Source organism: Acomys minous (assembly GCF_964271855.1).
Source record: "Acomys minous genome assembly, chromosome: 17".
Taxonomy (NCBI): domain Eukaryota; kingdom Metazoa; phylum Chordata; class Mammalia; order Rodentia; family Muridae; genus Acomys; species Acomys minous.
This window is the reverse complement of record NC_140500.1, coordinates 44,530,855-44,549,187: the sequence shown is the minus strand read 5'-3', so window position 1 is coordinate 44,549,187 and position 18,333 is coordinate 44,530,855. Positions and strand designations below refer to the sequence as shown.

Below are 18,333 nucleotides of genomic sequence, written 5' to 3'. Positions count from 1 at the left end.
CACTCCAGAGGGTTAGGCAGGAGGATGGTGAGGTCAAGACTAGCCTGGGCTGCATGGTAAGACCTCATCTTGAAAAACAAAATGAAACAAAGCCCACTATGACTGACATCTGATGCCCTCCCCAACCAAACACACACATACCTCACTACTGAGGGCCTCTTTGGTAGAAGTTCAGATAGAAATCTAGAACCTCACTTCATCTGGACCACATGCACCTCTGCAGAAGTGTGAGAGACATAAGTAAACTCTGCTGCATGCACGGTATGGCAGAAGCCATGACGGGTAAGGAGCCAGATCAGGTGTATGCTCAGAAGGGTTACCTCCCAGACAGGGCATGCCTGGGAATAGGCTGGTATCACAGCAAGCTGCCATGTTCCTGGAGCTACAGCTGACCAGAGCCAGCAGAAAGACTGAGAGGGGCTCGTGAGGAGCAAGGGATATCTTAGAGTTTGGTGAGTTTGCTAAGGGTCACTAAGACTACAAAGGCACAGATACGGATGGAGCAGGGTAGGAAAGAAGATGTTAAGGGTCAGACGGAAATGACAACTTTGAGAAGCTGGTAATATGGTAGGGATGTGAAGCAACACGGGTGAGCAGAAAAGGAAGGCGCTGGAGAGAAATCAGTCCCATTTTGGAGTATTCAGGAAGGCACCCAGGCTGCGGACCTCCTGGCTCTTGGCTGTGCAGGTCTAGATTTGAGAAGAGAGCTAAGGGTTACCGACAGACACGTGCCAGAGTGAAATGAGCCACCACAGGAAAGTGCAGTTGCTATGGAGAGAATTCACCACCACCATGAACACTATGCCAGGTCTAGGAGGTGAGAAGTGAGTGGTCAGGATCAGCGCTCTGCCCTCATGATGGAGATTCTAAAGACAAAACACACTGGGGGCTCCGAGTGCACATGCGAAGGCATGTGTGCCCTTCTACATCAGTGGTCAGGGAAGGTCTCGCTTGGAAGGTGACGTAGGAGCAGAAACTGGAAGGACGCAAAGAGCAGACTACAGACTTGGGAAGGCAATCCAGATGACAGCAGCAGCAGCAGCATGGGAAGAGGCCCATGCTTAGGACACTGGCAAAGGAGCAAGGGGGACGGAAGGAATGCAATGGAACATTCTACTGATTGTAGCCTCCCAGGTATTCTGCAGTTCTGCTCTGGCCAAGGATGGTTACAGATGACTCCAGGGTTTGGAGGCTGCAAAACTGGAAGGATAGAGGTGGCAGGAGCTGTTAACTGTTCATATCTAAGCTCAGAAGACATGGTGGGGGGGGAGTGACAGCTGTGAGGGCAGCTGAGAAGGTGGCATGGGGCATATGCAGTGGAGACAGGGGTGGCAGGTTCTGCCTATGGTGACCTGTCATTTCCTGCTTTAGCTGGTGCTGCAAGCCTTCCTTGTGCCTGGGTGACAGTTTTGTGTAGGACAGGCCCAAGGGCTGGGTCCTGTGAGAACCAGAGGGAAGGAGGTCACCACACAATGACCAGGAAGCATGCAGAGACACTAGTGGGAGTGGAAAGAAGAGGCCGGCAGAGTGAAACACCCAGCTAAGGGAAAGAGGTCTCTTCATCCTGTGCACTGATCCATATGCTTATACTCTTAGCCACTGAGCCCACTGATTTTCAGACAAATGCAGTTTTTTGTTTTCTTTTGCAGTTGACTACTTAAAATGCAAATAATTTCTGAATGGTTCTCCAGTCCGCCTAATGGGGAAATGAGCTTAGTATGCTGGCTTCCTACTACTGAATTCAGCTGCTCTTAGACAGTGACCCACGCATACGCATGTGGAGGCCAGGGTTCAACCTCAGACCTAGTTGCTCAGGAATGCCGTTTGCTTTGGTCCTTTCCAGACAGGGTCTCTCATTAGGCTGAAACACAGGCCAAGTGAGGATACAGGCAGGGTGGCCAGTGGGTGTCAGCGATCCACCTGCCTCTGCCTCCCTAATCCTGAGATTATAAACACAGCATGCGTACTTATGAGTAATACATCACTATGCCTGGCTTTGTACTTGGGTCCTGGGGAGGGGCAGGGGAATGCAGGTGCTCATGTCTGCACAGCAATTTACCAACGCAGTTTGCTCCTCTCCCCCATCAGCTGAAACTTATTAAGCGCTTACTCTATGCCAGGCACCTGCTTGGTATTGTACATCCATAGCTTACAATAGCCCTGTGCAATAAATGGCACAGTTGTGCTCACTTAACAATGAAGTGCAGCGGGGTGAACCTGGGAACGGTGTTCATCATCATCATCATTACATAGTCAGCTGTAAGGTGGCACTGCCTAAGAGACAGGTGCCAGAAAGAAGCTCCAGGTGGCAGGGGGCCTTTGGATGCTGTGCATCTCCAGACTGAGGGAAAACCTGCCCTGCAGGGCTCTCATGAGAATCTCACTACTCTCTGCCATGCTGCGCCTGGAAATTCCAAGTTAACTGCGGGAACCTGAAGTGTTCATCCTGAGTGTGCCTGGGGGTGGGTACAGCCTCTAAAAGTAAGTATGGTAGATTCTCAGAGAAGAAAAATAAAGTTCAATAAAAATTATGAGATGATGGATCAGGCACAATGTTGAACCTAGTTATAATTTCTAAAGTAACACATTTATTTTTGGTTTATATTTTGGTTAAGGTTATAAACACCTTATTTATTAAAGGTTTGGACACTACAGAAATAACACATTTCACTTATTGACTTTTTAGATGGGGGGAAAAAGTGCAAATCAATATAAGAAAGACATAATTTATGCTTTTACTAAAGCAGCCTATTCTCAGGTCTGTCTTCTCTCCACCCAGGGCTGGGAACTGAACCCAGGGGTCTGATTCATGATACACATGTGCTCTACCACTGAGCTACACCACCAGCCTACATATTCTTATGTCAAAAAACGTTTTGGGCATACAGCACTGATACCTTAATAGCCATCAAACATGCCGTTCTAAGCAGACTAAATTTTAATCTGCTGAGAGTGGAGCTCTCTCAATCCTGTTTCTACTGGTCAGCATGTCCACAGGTTGGACCACCTTGAAAACAGATGCCAGGTAACAAACAACTCTATAGTTAGAGGACACCTTCGAAAACACAGATATGACTTCGCTCTGCTAATGATTGCCAAAACCCAAAGCCACTCTTGTTAAGACAGTCAAACTCTGGAAACTCAGAATGAAAGTGAAAATGTTTTACAAATCTCTCCCACCCCCAACTTCACTGCATCTCCAGAAAACAAACTGGCTTCAGATATCAGTTTATAGGGGCTAATGCACCAGGAAAAACAAAACAAAACTGTTTTACAAAACAGGCATTGTTGCAAAGCTTAAAAAAAAAAAAAAAAAAAAAAAGACAGCAGTGTGGAGTGTAATATTTAAGTATCTCCGGAAACTCACAGACATTTCCTCCTAACTCTTAAACCATGTTAAACACAGTTTTATCAAAATTCCCACACATTTTGTAAACAACTTGAGCTATCACTCCGCATATCCCGTGTTAACGCGTGAGAGCATGTGTTAAGAACCGGTGGCTATCCACGCATCTCCACGCAACAAAACTGGTTGTTCTACTACCACTAAGGCACAGTTCTAGGTCCTGGGACTCTGCATGCATCCAAAGCCAGCCCCTGCTCTGTGAATCTCGCTCAGGGCAAGCGATGGAGGGCCAGATGACAAACTGAAAATAAGTTCACACTGGTAGAACGCGGTGGCATTGAGTATGGTGAGGAAAAAACAAGGCAGGATGGAGATACAGGAGGGTGTGAGAAGTTTCTATCTTAGACAGAGATACCGCTGAGGCCTCTCAGAGGCGAGGGCACCTGAGCTGTGACCACAAAGCTATCCTGTGCCACAGAAGCCTCAGTTTACTCCCGACTCCCTGCCAGGGCTGGGGGACGCAGGTGCCCCTAGTGAGGTCCCAGGCGGGGGGGGGGGGGGCGAATGCTTCCCTGCCTTGGGCCGACTTTCCCCTACTGTTGTCACCGCGAAGGTCGCGTCCAGAGCCAGCCCAGCACCCCAGTAATACTCGGGGCACCCTTCCCCGGCAGACCGCAACTCCCTGCCCGGCTGGCTGGCGCTCTCTGGGGACGCACGGAACTCTTGCTGCGCCCGCGCGAGGCCCTCGGCACCGGCGCGCTTGGGGCAGGGACGCGGCCGAGACAAAGCGGCGGGGCGCGGCCCTCACCTGTCCAGCCAGAAGGTCCAGGGCGAGTGCAGCGGGACACCACCCGGCTCCGGCTGCAGCGCCGAAAGCGGTAGGCCGAGAGGCTCGCTAGTCCCGGGGGGCGCGGCAGCTGGGGGCAGCGCCATGTTCTCCGCCGCCAGCCAGGCCGCGGACAGCGGGACCCGAGAGCCTAGTAGTCTCCCGGCGCCAGCCCCGCCCCGCCCCGCGCCCCGCCCCGGCCGGCCTCGGCCCTGCCCTACCCCAACAAAGGCCAGTGGGGCCCGCGCCCGGAGCAGGGGACCCTTGGGAGAAGGGCAGAGGAACAGTCACCCGGCTGGCCCCACAGCTGGAGCCAAGGACAGATGGAAGGTCCGGCCAAATGGATCAGTGTGGATGGAGTCTCTGAGTCCAACAGTGCAAGGGAGGAAGGAAGAGATGGATTGACATACCAGCAATCTGAAGGCTGGATGGGAAGGCTGGCAGATGGCTGGAGGAGGGACAGAGGGATGGAAGGGCAGATGGAAGCACAGTTGGACGTGACAAATAGATGGAGAGGGGACCAATGGCCAAACAGATAAAGAGACTCCAATGTCTGAGAGTGCAGAAACAAGGTATTAGACAGAAGATAGAATCCGGCAACACTAACTGAGGCTGTGGAGTTTTATAGAAGCTAGTGGTGAGGATAAAGTTGCCTAACAGGGTATATTATAAGAAGGGACCAGGGTTATCTTTCTTCCATCTCTGTAGCCACTAGGTGCCCACAGAATGCCCAGCTTCCAAGAGAATCTTAAAGTCAGCTAAAGTTCTCCAGGTCTGTCTCCAAGCATGGCAGAGGAAGGGGGAAGGAGCTGCAGTGCTGCACACACAGCCTACACTTGTGTAAAGGAAGTCAGTGTAGCCTTGAGACTCCTGAGTTCACAGTGAGAAGAACCATCAGGCCAGGCTTCTCCTAGGCCTCTGTTACTCTTTTCTTCATGAGAAAGGTAACGGCCTGGAGGCATGCTGAAAGCCCTGGACATCCTCTTTTTTGTTTGTTTGGGGTTTTTTTTTGTTTTTGTTTTGTTTTTGTTTTTCAAGACAGAGTCTCTCTGTGTAGCCTTGACTGTTCTGGACTCACTTTGTAGATCACGCTGGCCTTGAACTCTCAGCAATCCTCTGCCTCCCGAGTGCTGGGATTAAAGGCATGCGCCACCACAGCCCGGCGCCCTGGACATCCTGTTTAACCTGAGTTTCCACATAGTACCTTTCTGGCCTCCAAAAGCTGAGGGCATGGAGTTGGTGGTCTAGTTCATTTTCTACCTGGCAGCATTCACTTTGCTTTCTGCTTGAGGAAGGACACTGAGGGAGAGGGCCTTTACAGCTTCATGACGGGCTGTCCTGAGCCCAGGGCAGGGGTCCTCCCCACGAGCTGGCCAAGGCAAGACAAAACGACAACAACACAGTCTGTGTGCTTTGCGAGTCCTTCTTGGAATGTAGCTTCCACACAGCACAAGGCTCTGGAAATGTGTCTGTTTGAGCAAGTCTTCCGTCACTGAGATACCATGGCCCATCTGGTCACACGCCTTTGTTGTTTACTCTTTCTTGAGCCATTTCGAGAAAGTGCATTTATGGTACCATTCTGAGAGCTTTGCCCTGTTAGCTTGCACACCCCTTAAATAATGTGATTCTTACAGATAAGGGGCAGAATAAGTAGTGGTGTTAACCCTAAGGTCACATGACTAGTCCATGGCAGAGCTGGGATTTGAACAGGTATGTTAAGACTCTAGAGTTGAGGGTTTCCACTGACAGACCCTCCTGCCCATCTGAATGAAAACAAAGACCCAGGGAGTAAAAATAAGTCATAAATGGGAGGTCCCACTCTCCCCCAAGACAACTAATCTGTATCTTAGGAGAAACTGCTGCTAACAGCTTCTGGAAAAATACACATCCGTGCATACAAGCACACATCTCAATTTATAAACTGTATCTCCAATCCTTTTTATAGAAGAAACAGACACATTTAACACCGACCCTACACTTTCTTTTCTTATTTGACACTAGGTCTCTGAACACCTTCCATATCAAGACACACAGGTCTACTTCACGGGGGTATGTGACGAGCACTCGTTGTAAAGAAGCAGCCCCTAACAGGGCGTACTTCCTATCCACGTTCTTTTATAAGTAAATCCACCCTGGGCATCTTCATAATTACATCCTCATCCATACAGGCTCCCTTCAGAGTGAGTGTGGAGGATGAGAACAGCTGCCTGCATTTAAAACCCTGATCCATGTTGCCAAGTTGTACAAGATAAGCACATATCCATGGATGTGAGTTATAAATAGCATCTGACTCTGAAGACTCAGACTCACTAAGTGACATTTATCTGTTTGGAATTCTAAGGCATCAGTAGAGAGGATGGCTGCTCTCTAATGACCCCAACTAGTCAAGATGTCGCAGTGTGACTCTTCCTCACACCCTGGAATAATCACGCGGCCAGGGAAGGACTAGCTTTACATTTCTATCCGCAGCTCCTATAAAACAAACAGCCACACAAGAATCTCCTTCCAGGACTTAGGAGTGGAAGGAGTTGGAGCGTTTTTCAGCACCGTCTATCACCCCTTCGCTTTGGCTTCCAAGGTGCTCAACATTACGTGTGCCACAGGATCGTAACATAGATATTCATCGATGACGGAGGAGCGCCTGTATCTTTATGTTTACTTCTACTTATCTTTTAATGGCCTAACTGCACGTCTGCATCCTATGCTGTGAAGGCCTGGAATCTATTTTGGAAGTTGGTGAAACATGCTGAGTGAAATATAAACGACCTTAGCGTAATAAAGAGCTCAGGCAACGTGGCTGAGGTGACAAGAGGCGACGGTGAGGGCTTCTGCCCCCTTCCCACTGAACACATGTTGATTCTCATTATGCTTAAAAATTAGACTTCAGTGGAAGCAAATTAGGAACATTTCACTTGGATCCCCCACTTGGCACGTAGACGGCAGGAGCCAGAACCTCTGGGTAGACAGGGCCCTTCGTGTTCCCTAAACAAGCACACACTACAGAGGAAGTCCAAAGAGGAAACTCAAGGTCCAGAAAGGTGAGTTGACTTACCTGAGGCCACTGCTCTAGGACATGACAGAGGCAGAACTAGGACGTGGGTCGCTTGAGGTCCAGGCCAAGGTGCTCTCTCATTGCATAACACACAATGCAGGTGCCTTGGGGTGGCAGGAGAGAGAAGAAGGTGACCCCACAGCCCCTAGCAACAAAAACAACAGAAAGGACTTGAGGCACTCATAAATAATTAAGCAATTAGCTGCAGCAGTGACTCCCCTCCCCTCCAGTATCCAGTCACCAAGGCAACTTGGGCAGGGTGCCTGCTGGTTGCCTGGTAACAGTGTGGTCTGTTCCCCTGACATGCTCCCCTAGGCATCAAAGGATTTGAAAACGGGGAAGAACCTTCAACAGGGACCAGCTTTCCAACCCCTTCATTTTCCAAATGAGGAAATGGAGGCCCAGAGAAGCTGGGTAACTTGCCCAAGGTCACACAGCTACTCAGAGGTGCAGCCGGGCTCCATTTCCACTCGCCTTTCATTAGTGTACCAGGGATGCCCCATGAGGAATACAGATGAGAGAGATGCTCTCTCTATGGTTCCTAGAAGAACAAGAGAGTCAAAGCCAGTGAGCAAGCAAGCAAGAGACAGAGACCTTGAGTGCTCATGTGCAATTAGCAGGAGCTGGTAATCCCATCAGCCCAACTTTCATCATCACCATGGCAACATGGGTGAGGCAGGTGCTGGTTGCCTAGTAACAAGTGATCCTCTCTCTTCCACTCATATCCGGCTCCCTGGGAGGCACAGAAACAGTAGAATGTTGGAGTTGGAAGGGAAGGCAAGGATGCTAACTCAGTCCCCTCCTTTAAATAATGAATGATGCATGAAAAGACTATGCCAGTCATATAGATCAGCGTGAGCTACTGTCATTGCCTTCGTTTAAGCACTTTCACAGCACTGGGAAGCAAACCTTTTACTCTAAAGTCAGAAAGAACATGGGTATAAAATGTCTGGCCGTTTCTTTGGGAGGAGACGGTTCTACCATGTATCTACGTAGTGGGAATGCTACATTTGAAACTCAGCACAAAGTCGATCCCAGCAGGTAAACTTTGAGTCTCTAAAGCCAGAAAGTCCAGTCACAGGTGCCAAGGTTCCACACGTGAGCAATGGGCACCCCGACAGCCCAGATCGCACAAGCTATCATCAATTGAGAAAAAGTGCACATGTCACAAAGATGCTGCCAATGTTCCATCCAGTGCACGCTTGCATATCCGCTATGCAAATGCCACCAAATTGAGATCACCAGTGAACAACACACCTAGGAGGAATCTGTGCTGCAGTAGCCAGGGAGTGTGTAAGGTACGCCTAGATCTGGAGTCACATGCTAGTTGTTTGATGGATGGATGCGGGCCCTCACTGGCAATATGCTGTTTACATTGCTGGGCTCCTTCTCTGAGGCTGAGAAGTTTCCTGTTTACAGCTAGTGGTGCTATAAATACACCAGCCTGCCTGTCTTCCACGTAGGAACTCCAAGGAAAAAGTATGCCTGTGGCCACTAGGTGGCAGAGCCCAGACTCTCTAGTCTCAGGGTGCTGGAAGGCACAAGCCTGGGGCACCGTACCTGCATACGCCGCCTCCAACAAAGCCACTGTTTACAGTTGCTCAGTCCTGAAGCCTTGGCTTGGAACAGTCGGGGCTGTGGTGGGGAGGTGGACATGAAACTACTCTAGGACTCTAGTGGGGTGCGGGGAGCCTGTAATATGCTTTAACGGCTCTTGCTTTGCCTAAGTCCAAACCAGGCTTTAACTACAATCCATGGACATTAAACTTGCTGAGCCGCATACTCCTCACCCAAGACAAGGAGATGGTAACATTAGCTCCCTTTGGCATGACTGCCCTCTTTTATAAACTGTGTTCAGTAAAATCTCAACCAGTGTTAACCATCCAGGTTCTGAAGGCTCCTGAGGGTCTGATTCTGAGCTGCAAATGAAAAGAGAGGTAAAGGAAATTGTACCAAGCAAGCATTTGCCCTGTGGAGCCTGAAGAAGCATTTGCCATGAAGTGTACAGATTATTGGTCACTGAGAGCAGAAAATGTGGCATCGAAGCCGGGGCATTTTGAACTCCATAAGCCACTTACCTGCCAGCTGTGGGCCTTGCCCTGTCTTCCCCACATCTGCGTATTTGGTCTTCCTTTTCTCTCTAGGATGCCACTCACTCCTGCTCTATAGTTTTTTTTTTGACTGTCATCATAGGACGTCATGGGCCGATACTACTACACCCCCTTAGCCAGCCTCCCTACCTTTAACCCCTGCCTGAACAGCTGACGCAGCAACCTAGAGCCAAGCCTCCAAACACTGATCCTATCATGCCACAGAGCTCTCCAGACTCCTCATCATTCTCAGGACAGACTGCACTCTTTCCAGGACCCAAGAGGACCTAAGTTCTTTGTGCCTGTTCATCACAGAGCTGCGTTATTTCCTGTCCCCAGAACTACCCTAGGGCCATCTGTACACCTGTCCCTCTCTTGACCCGCCAGTCCCTCTGCTCCTCATAGCTGGCCCTGTCTCTCACCCCAAGCCTTCACTTAAATGTAGAATGTTTCTTTTTTCTTTGCTTTTCTTTCTTTCTCCTTTTCTTTTCTTTCTTTTTTTTTTTTTTGTTTTTTTTGTTTTTGTTTTTTGTTTGTTTTTGAGACAAGGTTTCTCTGTGTAGCCCTTGGCTGTCCTGGACTCACTTTGTAGACCAGGCTGGCCTCAAACTCACAGCGATCTGCCTGCCTCTGCCTCCCGAGTGCTGGGATTAAAGGCGTGCGCCACCACGGCTGGGCTAGAATGTTCCTTTCAGGGCCCATGTCACAGGCTTCGGGAATCTACTGCACTCCCCTCCCCCACTGGAATATATCTTCCTAGAGGGGAAAGCTGGGACCCTCCTCTTGTCTAGGGCCCAGCACCCTGCACAGGTCTGCCACCTGCTGGCATCACCAAGACTTGGTTGGGTAAGGAACTTAAAAAGGGTCACAAGGCGTGCTGACTGCCTGACTTTGACTGTCCACCCTTCCACTTGTTCATGGGCCATGGACAGCATGTTGGTCTCCTACAATATGCTTTGCTTTAGTCCTTCTTTATTTAAGGCCCCAAATGGCTGTCTCTCACAGGCTGAGGTCTGAATTCTCCAGTCTAGCATCTGAATCCTTCACACCTCCTCCCACCTTTCCAAATTCAGTTGCAAGTCTATTTTCAAATGTATGTGGATATATACACATATGTGTATATAAATAGGGGTGTATAAACATACCTTTATTTGCATATTCTTGGAAATATGTAAATATATATTGAACATATTTGAAAATATATGTGATCCAAGCCAACCTGCCCATTCCCTCAGTGTGTCTAAGCTTAGCCTTACCATGAGCTCCTGGAGACAGGCCTGGCCCCTTCGCACTCCAGCATGCCAGTTTTCAGCACCTGTCTGGCTCATGGGAGAATCAGAGCTACTGATCCTGTCTGCCTACTCTACACTGTGGTACTTACATGTCCTCGGTACTACCTGAGACTTTTCCTTTCTGCCATTCACAATCTCTAACCATCCTCCTGGGGTCAGGAAAAGTTCCCCTGTGGGAGACGAGATACAAAGAGATGCAGAGTACTGCCAAGCAGAGACACAAAGTGCCTGACTTAGGGACGCTTACTCTGGTGAAAGGGATGCTGGGAATTAAGTCTGCTTTTGTTGTTGTTGTTGTTGTTTGAAAACAGAGCCCTGATACTTTGACATAATGGTCATGTGTCTAGCCTTAGGAACTCCAAGTAAGGAAAGGACCCTTGCTGTGACTGCACAGTGGTCTGTCACTGTTCCCTTCTGTCTAAGGGGACAGTTCCTGCTGGGGCCAATCTTCCATGGATTTGGCTGATGTGATAATGTGTGTTGGGGGCGGGGGTGGTGTGTAAAGGCTGCATAGCATGAACAACCTTCTCATTTGCCTAGGGCTGTCCTGGTTTGAGCTCTGATTGGTAGGGTCCAAAAAGCTTGGCAAACTGGAGTGGTTGGTCAGCTAGAAGCAGGCCTGCAGGTCACCACCAGTTCCACCTGATTTCACAGCATGACAATATACATCTTGATTCAAAAAATATAAACGTGCTAAGCAAACATATCAGGAAGTGACACGATGTATTAGGAAATGGCCAGCTGATCCATGTTTCTCAAAGCCACAGCCAGCCAAAGCCTCTGAGGTGAGAGTTTGTCTCTGAAGGCCTCAAAAACAAAACAAAACAAAAACTATAATGTAATGTTTATAAAGTGGGTGCTTGGCAAATGTCTGAATAGTGACCCCTGCAGGAGGAAGATGCCCTCATCAAAGCACCTGTTGAAATACTCTGTTAAATCACACATCTCTTTTTTTCCCCTCTCTGTGGCAATGTGTGTGTGCATGCGTGTGTGGTGTATGAGTGTGAATATGTTAATGTGTGTGTGAGTATAGGCCACAGATCAACAGGTGCCTTCCTCAGTCCAGCGCACTTTACCTTTTGAGATAAAGTCGCTCACTGGCCCTAGTATCACTGACTCAGCTAGGCTGGGAGGCCAGAGCAATCCAGGGAGCACAACTCTGTGCCCAGAGTTTCATGTGGATGCTAAGGACTCAGAACTTATACTTGTGTGGGCAAGAATTTAACCAACTGACATATCTCTCCAGATGAGCCATTTACTTCTAAAGAGCTAAGGACATTAATGCTTGAGAATTCATTATCAACTGAAAAAAAAACCCACAAAGCAAGATTTAAATGGAGCTACACACAGACACAGACACACACATTTGTGTAACATTTTCAGGACTGTAATTTTCATGGTAAGCACCAATGAAGAACTATGAAGATGCTGGCTGACAGAGTCAGGAGAGGGAGCCTCTATAGTTACTAACTCTCCTGACTTGGGACAAATTATCAGCAGGAGTGATAAATCTAGAGAAGTCTGGAGGTCTGGTGGTTCTCACTTGTTCTTATTTTCACTTATTACACAGCATATACATACTGTTGCACTGTGTGTTATTGCTTTAAAATTTTCTAAGTATTTTGGTCACTAACTCACTCTCAGGGGCTATATACTTACTGACATTGGTGGCTGGGGGTCTGTTACAAAACCTAAGTCCTGATAGACAGTGAGATACCTGGTGGCCCTCTGCTGACTTTGCATCGAGTGTTCAAGCTATAAATTAACGCTGTAATTGACAATGATTTGGGCACACCAGAGAATCATTTCGTTCTTCCTAAACTCACTGGATCCTTCAGAACTAGACTGAATTCTCCCACATTTTTGTTCAACTCCCCCCATTGTTCCTAAAATACCCAAGGGTCGTGTTTTCTTATCATATTGGACTTAAATATTTTATGTTACATTAAACATAATCTTGTCGATAAAATGTAGTACCGTTATTTTTCAAAAAATTTGAAAAGGCATAGTTAATGATGCAAGTGATTCCCTATTTTTCATTTCGAGAGAAAATCATTAACAGCACTCTCCTTGAAAGAACAGAATTTAACTGTAAGAGGACACAGCCCATCCATAAAGACAAGTCATAAATTAGCAGTGGAGAGAGATGTCTCCTCTGTAGAAAGTCCAAACGGAAACCAACAGGGGACTCGTCCCCCCACAGATCAAACAGCGGCTTCATAAGTTAGGCGTGTGGCTGTTGATTTAATTTAATAGGAAGAAACCAGAAAATGATGGTGACCTGACCTGTTGCAATGTCCTGGTTTCCTGTGCGCATCTGTGTTTGGCTAGGGAGGCCCCTCCTTTCACTGTGAAGGAAATTTACCGCTAACATGGGCTTCGGGTACCCTAACTCTCAAAAGTGGCCCTGCTAAAGGAGCGGGGGGGGGGGCCCTGAATAGAATTAAATGGTTGGAATGAAGAAAGTGGTCAGGTCCTTTATCAAAGACAGAATCAAAATACTTCTTTTACTAGGCAATCTGGTAAGTACAGGTTGTCATGGAAACCGGATGTATTCCGATTATAGGAGGAATGACATTGTTCATCTAACTAGGTGTTCATCTCTTCTAAATGGGGAGAGATTGTTATAGCTGAAATCCATTATATTTCCTTCAAATCTGCATTAAAAACAATCATTTTCTTTCTTTTATACAGGAATGCTCAGACACAGAGCCCCCTCTCTCATAAAACAGAGAATTAAAATTACTTGTGAAAGAATTGGTGTGTAAATAAAAAGACATAAAATGAAAATGAGTCCTGTAATATAAACCCATCCATGCACCGTGAAGGGCTGGGAAAGTGGGAGCCAGACAGAAGAATATAAAGCTCCTTTACCCACTGCAGGGCGAGTTTTTCTTCAGTGGCAACTAGTTTTAATAGAATGACTCAGGCCAGAATAGCTGCCTGGAAGTTAAGGTGACTTGTTAACAGGTTTGATGTTATCCCTGGATTCCAAGTGGATCCAAGAAAGGGAGGGGATGCTGAGCTGAGTGGCAGCTGCCACCCCCCATTGGTAGCTGAGAAGCACGGCCTGCAGGCTGCTTGTGAGAGACAGCCTGAAGATCCTTCTGGATCAAAGCAACTTAGAAAAACAATCTTTCTTTCCTTTTCCTTTTTCCAGGTAAAAAAATAATTTCTTTATCTCTTCCACACACAAAAAAAAGGAAGAAAAAAAACTTGTATGTGTTTTCTTTCCAGCTATGCAGAGGTATCAACATATCCCTTAGGCAGGCACTTAGGACAGTAATATGTTACAATAAAAATAGGAACAGCTCCGACATATATGAAGAACACTTTAAACTCCACAAGAAAATGAATGACCTGACTAGAGAAAGAACAAAAAAATCTGGACACCTCACTGAAGACATACAGGGCAGCAAACAGAATATGGAAATATGCTCAATATTGTACATCATTGGGAAAATTGAAAATTAAAACAACAATGGCCTAACTTATCAGAATGGCTAAAACCTCAGACTTGACACAAATGCTGGCAAAGCTGTGGAGCGGTGGGGACTCATATTCTCTTCTGGGAATGCCAAATGGCACAGAACCTTTGGTGGAGCCCAGGGGCACCCTACAAAGCAAGGAGCTGTCTTTCCAGAAGACCAGTAAATATCCCTCCAGTTCTTTGCATTACAAGCTTATAGACAAATGTTTATGGCAGCTATACTCATGAGGGTGATAATCCAGATGAAACCAAGGTGGCCTTTAGCAGGTGAGTTCACAGTGGAACGGTACTGACTAGTAAAGAGACATGTGTCTGTTATTATTAAGCCATTAAGAGACATGGGCGAATATTAGGTGCACTTTATTAGTTGAAATAAACCAATCTGGAGAGGTCACATATCATACGAACCCGAACCTACAACACTCTAGAAATGAAAACTGTGGAGACAGTTAAATGTCAGTGTCCTGGAGGCTTATGGAAGAAAGAAAAAGAAAGAAAGAAAGAAAGAAAGAAAGAAAGAAAGAAAGAAATGGACAAGTAAAACATGGGGGCTTTCAGGGCAGGGAAACTAGTCTCTATGCTACCGTAATGGTGGACATGTGTCATTACATATCTGCATAAACACGCAGAAGTTAAAAGCAAGAGCAAAGCTTAAGGTGATGATGTGTGGCAATGCTGTAATATTTTGTGTGTGTGTGTTTGTGTTCACACACCTATGCATACTCCTATGAATATAAGAAGAGGACATATCTTGCCATATTCCCTTGAAATTGGGTCTCTTACTGAACCTTGATTTTGGGGGGAGCTAGGCTTCTTAGCCAGCATGCTCCCAGGATCCATTTCAAAGGATGCACTCTGGTGGGAGACATGGCATCATCGAAGGAAGGGGTCGGAAGCCTACCCAATTTTGCTGTGAATCTCAAACTGTTTTAATAAGTAAAACGGCCAGCATCTCAGTGTATGCCAGAAGGATATACTGAGGAAGCAGAGGCCCCAGGATCATGAGCTGGAGGCCTGGTCTATGCCCTCAATGGTGCTGGTTACTTAGCACAAGCATGAAAACCTGAGTTTGGAGTCCCACGTCAATTCTGGGGCGGCTTGGGCACTTGTTACCCAAGCACCGAGAGGTGCAAATAAGTGGATCCTGGGAGCATGTTGGCTAAGAAGCCTAGCTGTCCCCCCAAAAATCATGGTTCAGTAAGAGACCCAATTTCAAAGGAATATGGCAGGGCACCCAATGTCCTCTTCCTGCATTCACAGGAGTGTGCATAGGTGTATGAACATACACACACACACACACATACACACACACACATACACACACACACACACACACACACACACACACACCTCTCCTTTTCCATCAGTACATAAACATCTCCCACACTCACTTATCTAATCCACATATCACCTTTCCCCTTTTAATACTCTGGACTCTGCAGATTTTAATAGCATTCTCAACATATAGCAACAAGTATGGACTCCAAACCCAACTCCCTGCTCCCAAGCCTGACCTCCCAACACTTGCCCATTCCTCAATATGCCAGCATCTCCATGTCTCCTGAGAAATGAGCTGGGCTCTTGACTTGGGCACATACTCTAATCGTGTCTCCGAGCATTTGAAAGAGCACGGCAGGGGAAAGGACCCCTGTGTCTAGTGTATGTGAATGCCTACCCCACTGAGTGAGCAGTAGAAAGCAAGTTAGTATTTATCATAAACTCAGTTGAGTCATCTGCTGTAGGAGAAGAATTGTTTACATGTCATAAGCCCACAGATAGAATCTCGGTTAGGACTTGATGGTATGGCTCAGTGCTTGCCTGGCATAAAAAGAGGAAATGGGAACATATACTCAGAATTCATTTACAGACTTGTATGAAAATTGCATTATGTTTTCAGCATATTAAAAAAAATCAATCAATTAATTTTTTAAAAATCTCAATGAAGCCCAAGCACAAACAAAGGAAGGAAAAATTAAATCAAGGCAGAGTATAATCAAGTTGCTCAATACCAGACAAAAACTATGTGGAAAAGAAAAGGGCAAAGTTAGGGAGTTCTTTCCGTAGACAATAATCCGGGTCCAGACAGTGGGGTAGTAGAACGTCTGCTACTTAGTGAGAAGACAAAGCCAGGCTGTATGTCTTGGACTCCACACCACGTACAACACTGTTCAGTTAAAAAAAAGCAATGAAATCTCTGCCAGGAAGACAGAATGGGCACGCTTTCCCATCCAGCATACTGAGAGCCCCTAAAGATCATAAATAAACCACAGGATGAGAGGGAAGAGGGGCAGAGGGGAGGCACCAGTTGGGGCCTTGACACACAGGGCTGCTGCTGCTGCTGCTGTCTCCCCTTGCCTCTTACTGTCCACACTTGGAGCTGGAGACACTGGCACCCAGAAATGCCTATGAGCACAGAAAGAAGAGCTGTAAGAAAGGCCTTTCTCTAGACAGAGGAACAGGAAGGGAGGAGCTGGCAAGCGAGGAAGCTCACAGACAGCAGCAGCCAAACACAAAGGACACAGCTGTCACTGTGTAGCTACCCAAGCCAGCAGCACCAGGAGGGAGCTCAGACAGTGAAACCCAGCAAGCAGTAACATGAGTTAAACAAACCCAGAGCTGAGGAAATTGCAATCTGCAAAGTGGTAATGAGCTTGTCTTGCAAGTGTGAGTTCAATTCCCAGCACCCAGGTAGAAAAAAGGAAGGAGCGATGGCCTATGCTTGTAATTCCAGTGCGGGGAGGCGTGCGTGGGGCAGATATCTGGACTACCTCTACCAAGCAGTCTAGAGATAGAGACAGATAAACACTAGCCAGCTAAGCCTACTTGGTAAGTTCCAGGCCAGCAAGGTTCTCCATGGGACACCTGGGGAATTTTTTAAAAAATTATTTATTACATACACAGTGCTTTGTCTCCATATGCACCTGCACATCAGAAGAGGGCACCAGATCTCATAATAGATGGTTGTGAGCCACCATGTGGTTGCTGGGATTTGAACTCAGGACCCCTGGAAGAGCAGACAGTGCTCTTAACCTCTGAGCCATCTCTCCAGCCCGACAACCTGGTAATGGCATGCATTCATGCGTGTGCACGTGTGAGTAAACTGAAAGGAAAATAATGAAAAAAGACACTGTGTAAGCAACAAAAGTGACTGTATTAATGTCAGCGAAAGAAGAGCAAAGCTTATTGGCAACAAGGAAGGGAACAGCACACGGGGAAACATCCCTATCCTGGAAGATGTCTCATCCTGAATACATACTCAATACTCGTGCCCTAAAACCCTGGGCTTCAAAGCCTTGAGACACATGGAGCTATGCCTGATGGGCATGAAAAGACGCAGACCACCTACAACTACACTTGGGGATTTGATCCTCCTCCTCCTGGTAATAGATAGGAAATCAAGGAGAGAAGGAATGAACAACAAAAATAGGTAGTACAGCCTAGTTGACATATATAGCATTTTCACAGAATAGACAATATTTCTAATAGCCCACTAAAATAAGTATGCACTAAACAGTAGAACAAACCTTAAAATATATTTTTTTAAAAAACCACTAACAGAAAGATAGTAAGAAAATTTGGGGGCTGGTGAGACAGCTCATCAGTGCCTGATGTGCAGGCAAAAGGGGCTGATGGCCAGCATAAAAGCAGGGTTCAGTCCATTGGCTAGATCTGGGTAGGGGTTTGATGTTTACTGCACGTATTGTCCTTGGTTGGTGCCATAGCTTGAGCAGGACCCCTGGGCCCAGATCTGCCCATCATAATGTTCTTCTTGTAGGTTTCTAGGACTCTCTGTATCCTTCTTTTTCCCCATTCTCCCCTGCTTCTCTCATCTAGAGTCCCAATAGGATGTCCTCACATCTATCCCACTTTCCTGGTAGGTGAAGACTTTCATGGGACATGTCCCTAGCCAATGGACAGGACATTCTCCACAGATGAGTGAAGAGTGGGGACTGACTTTCACATGAACTATGGTGCCCCATATTTGACCACATCCCCTGATGGGGAGGCCCGGTGGCACTCAGGGGAAGGATAGCAGGCTACCAAGAAGAGACTTTATACCCTATGATCATATACAGGGGGAGGAGGTCCTCCTCAGTCACAGTCATAGGGGAAGGGAATAGGGTGAAAGTGGGAAGGAGGGAGGAATGGAAGGATACAAGGGATGGGATAACAATTGAGATGTAATATGAATGAATTAATAAATAATAAAAAAAGTGAAAAAAAAGTTCAGACCATG

At 47.0% G+C, this 18,333-nt stretch overlaps 1 protein-coding gene across 1 annotated transcript in view; it reads right to left on the bottom strand.

Annotated features, from left to right (window-relative positions):
* EIF4E3 (eukaryotic translation initiation factor 4E family member 3) overlaps window positions 1-4,358 on the bottom strand; it is a 42,519-nt gene extending 38,161 nt beyond the window's left edge. Inside the window, exon 1 of the mRNA XM_084764922.1 lies at window positions 4,155-4,358. Coding sequence (XP_084621048.1) covers window positions 4,155-4,279 — 125 coding nt within the window. The 5' untranslated portion in view covers window positions 4,280-4,358. The remainder of the gene's footprint in view (window positions 1-4,154) is intronic.
* Window positions 4,359-18,333: the final 13,975 nt, after the last annotated feature.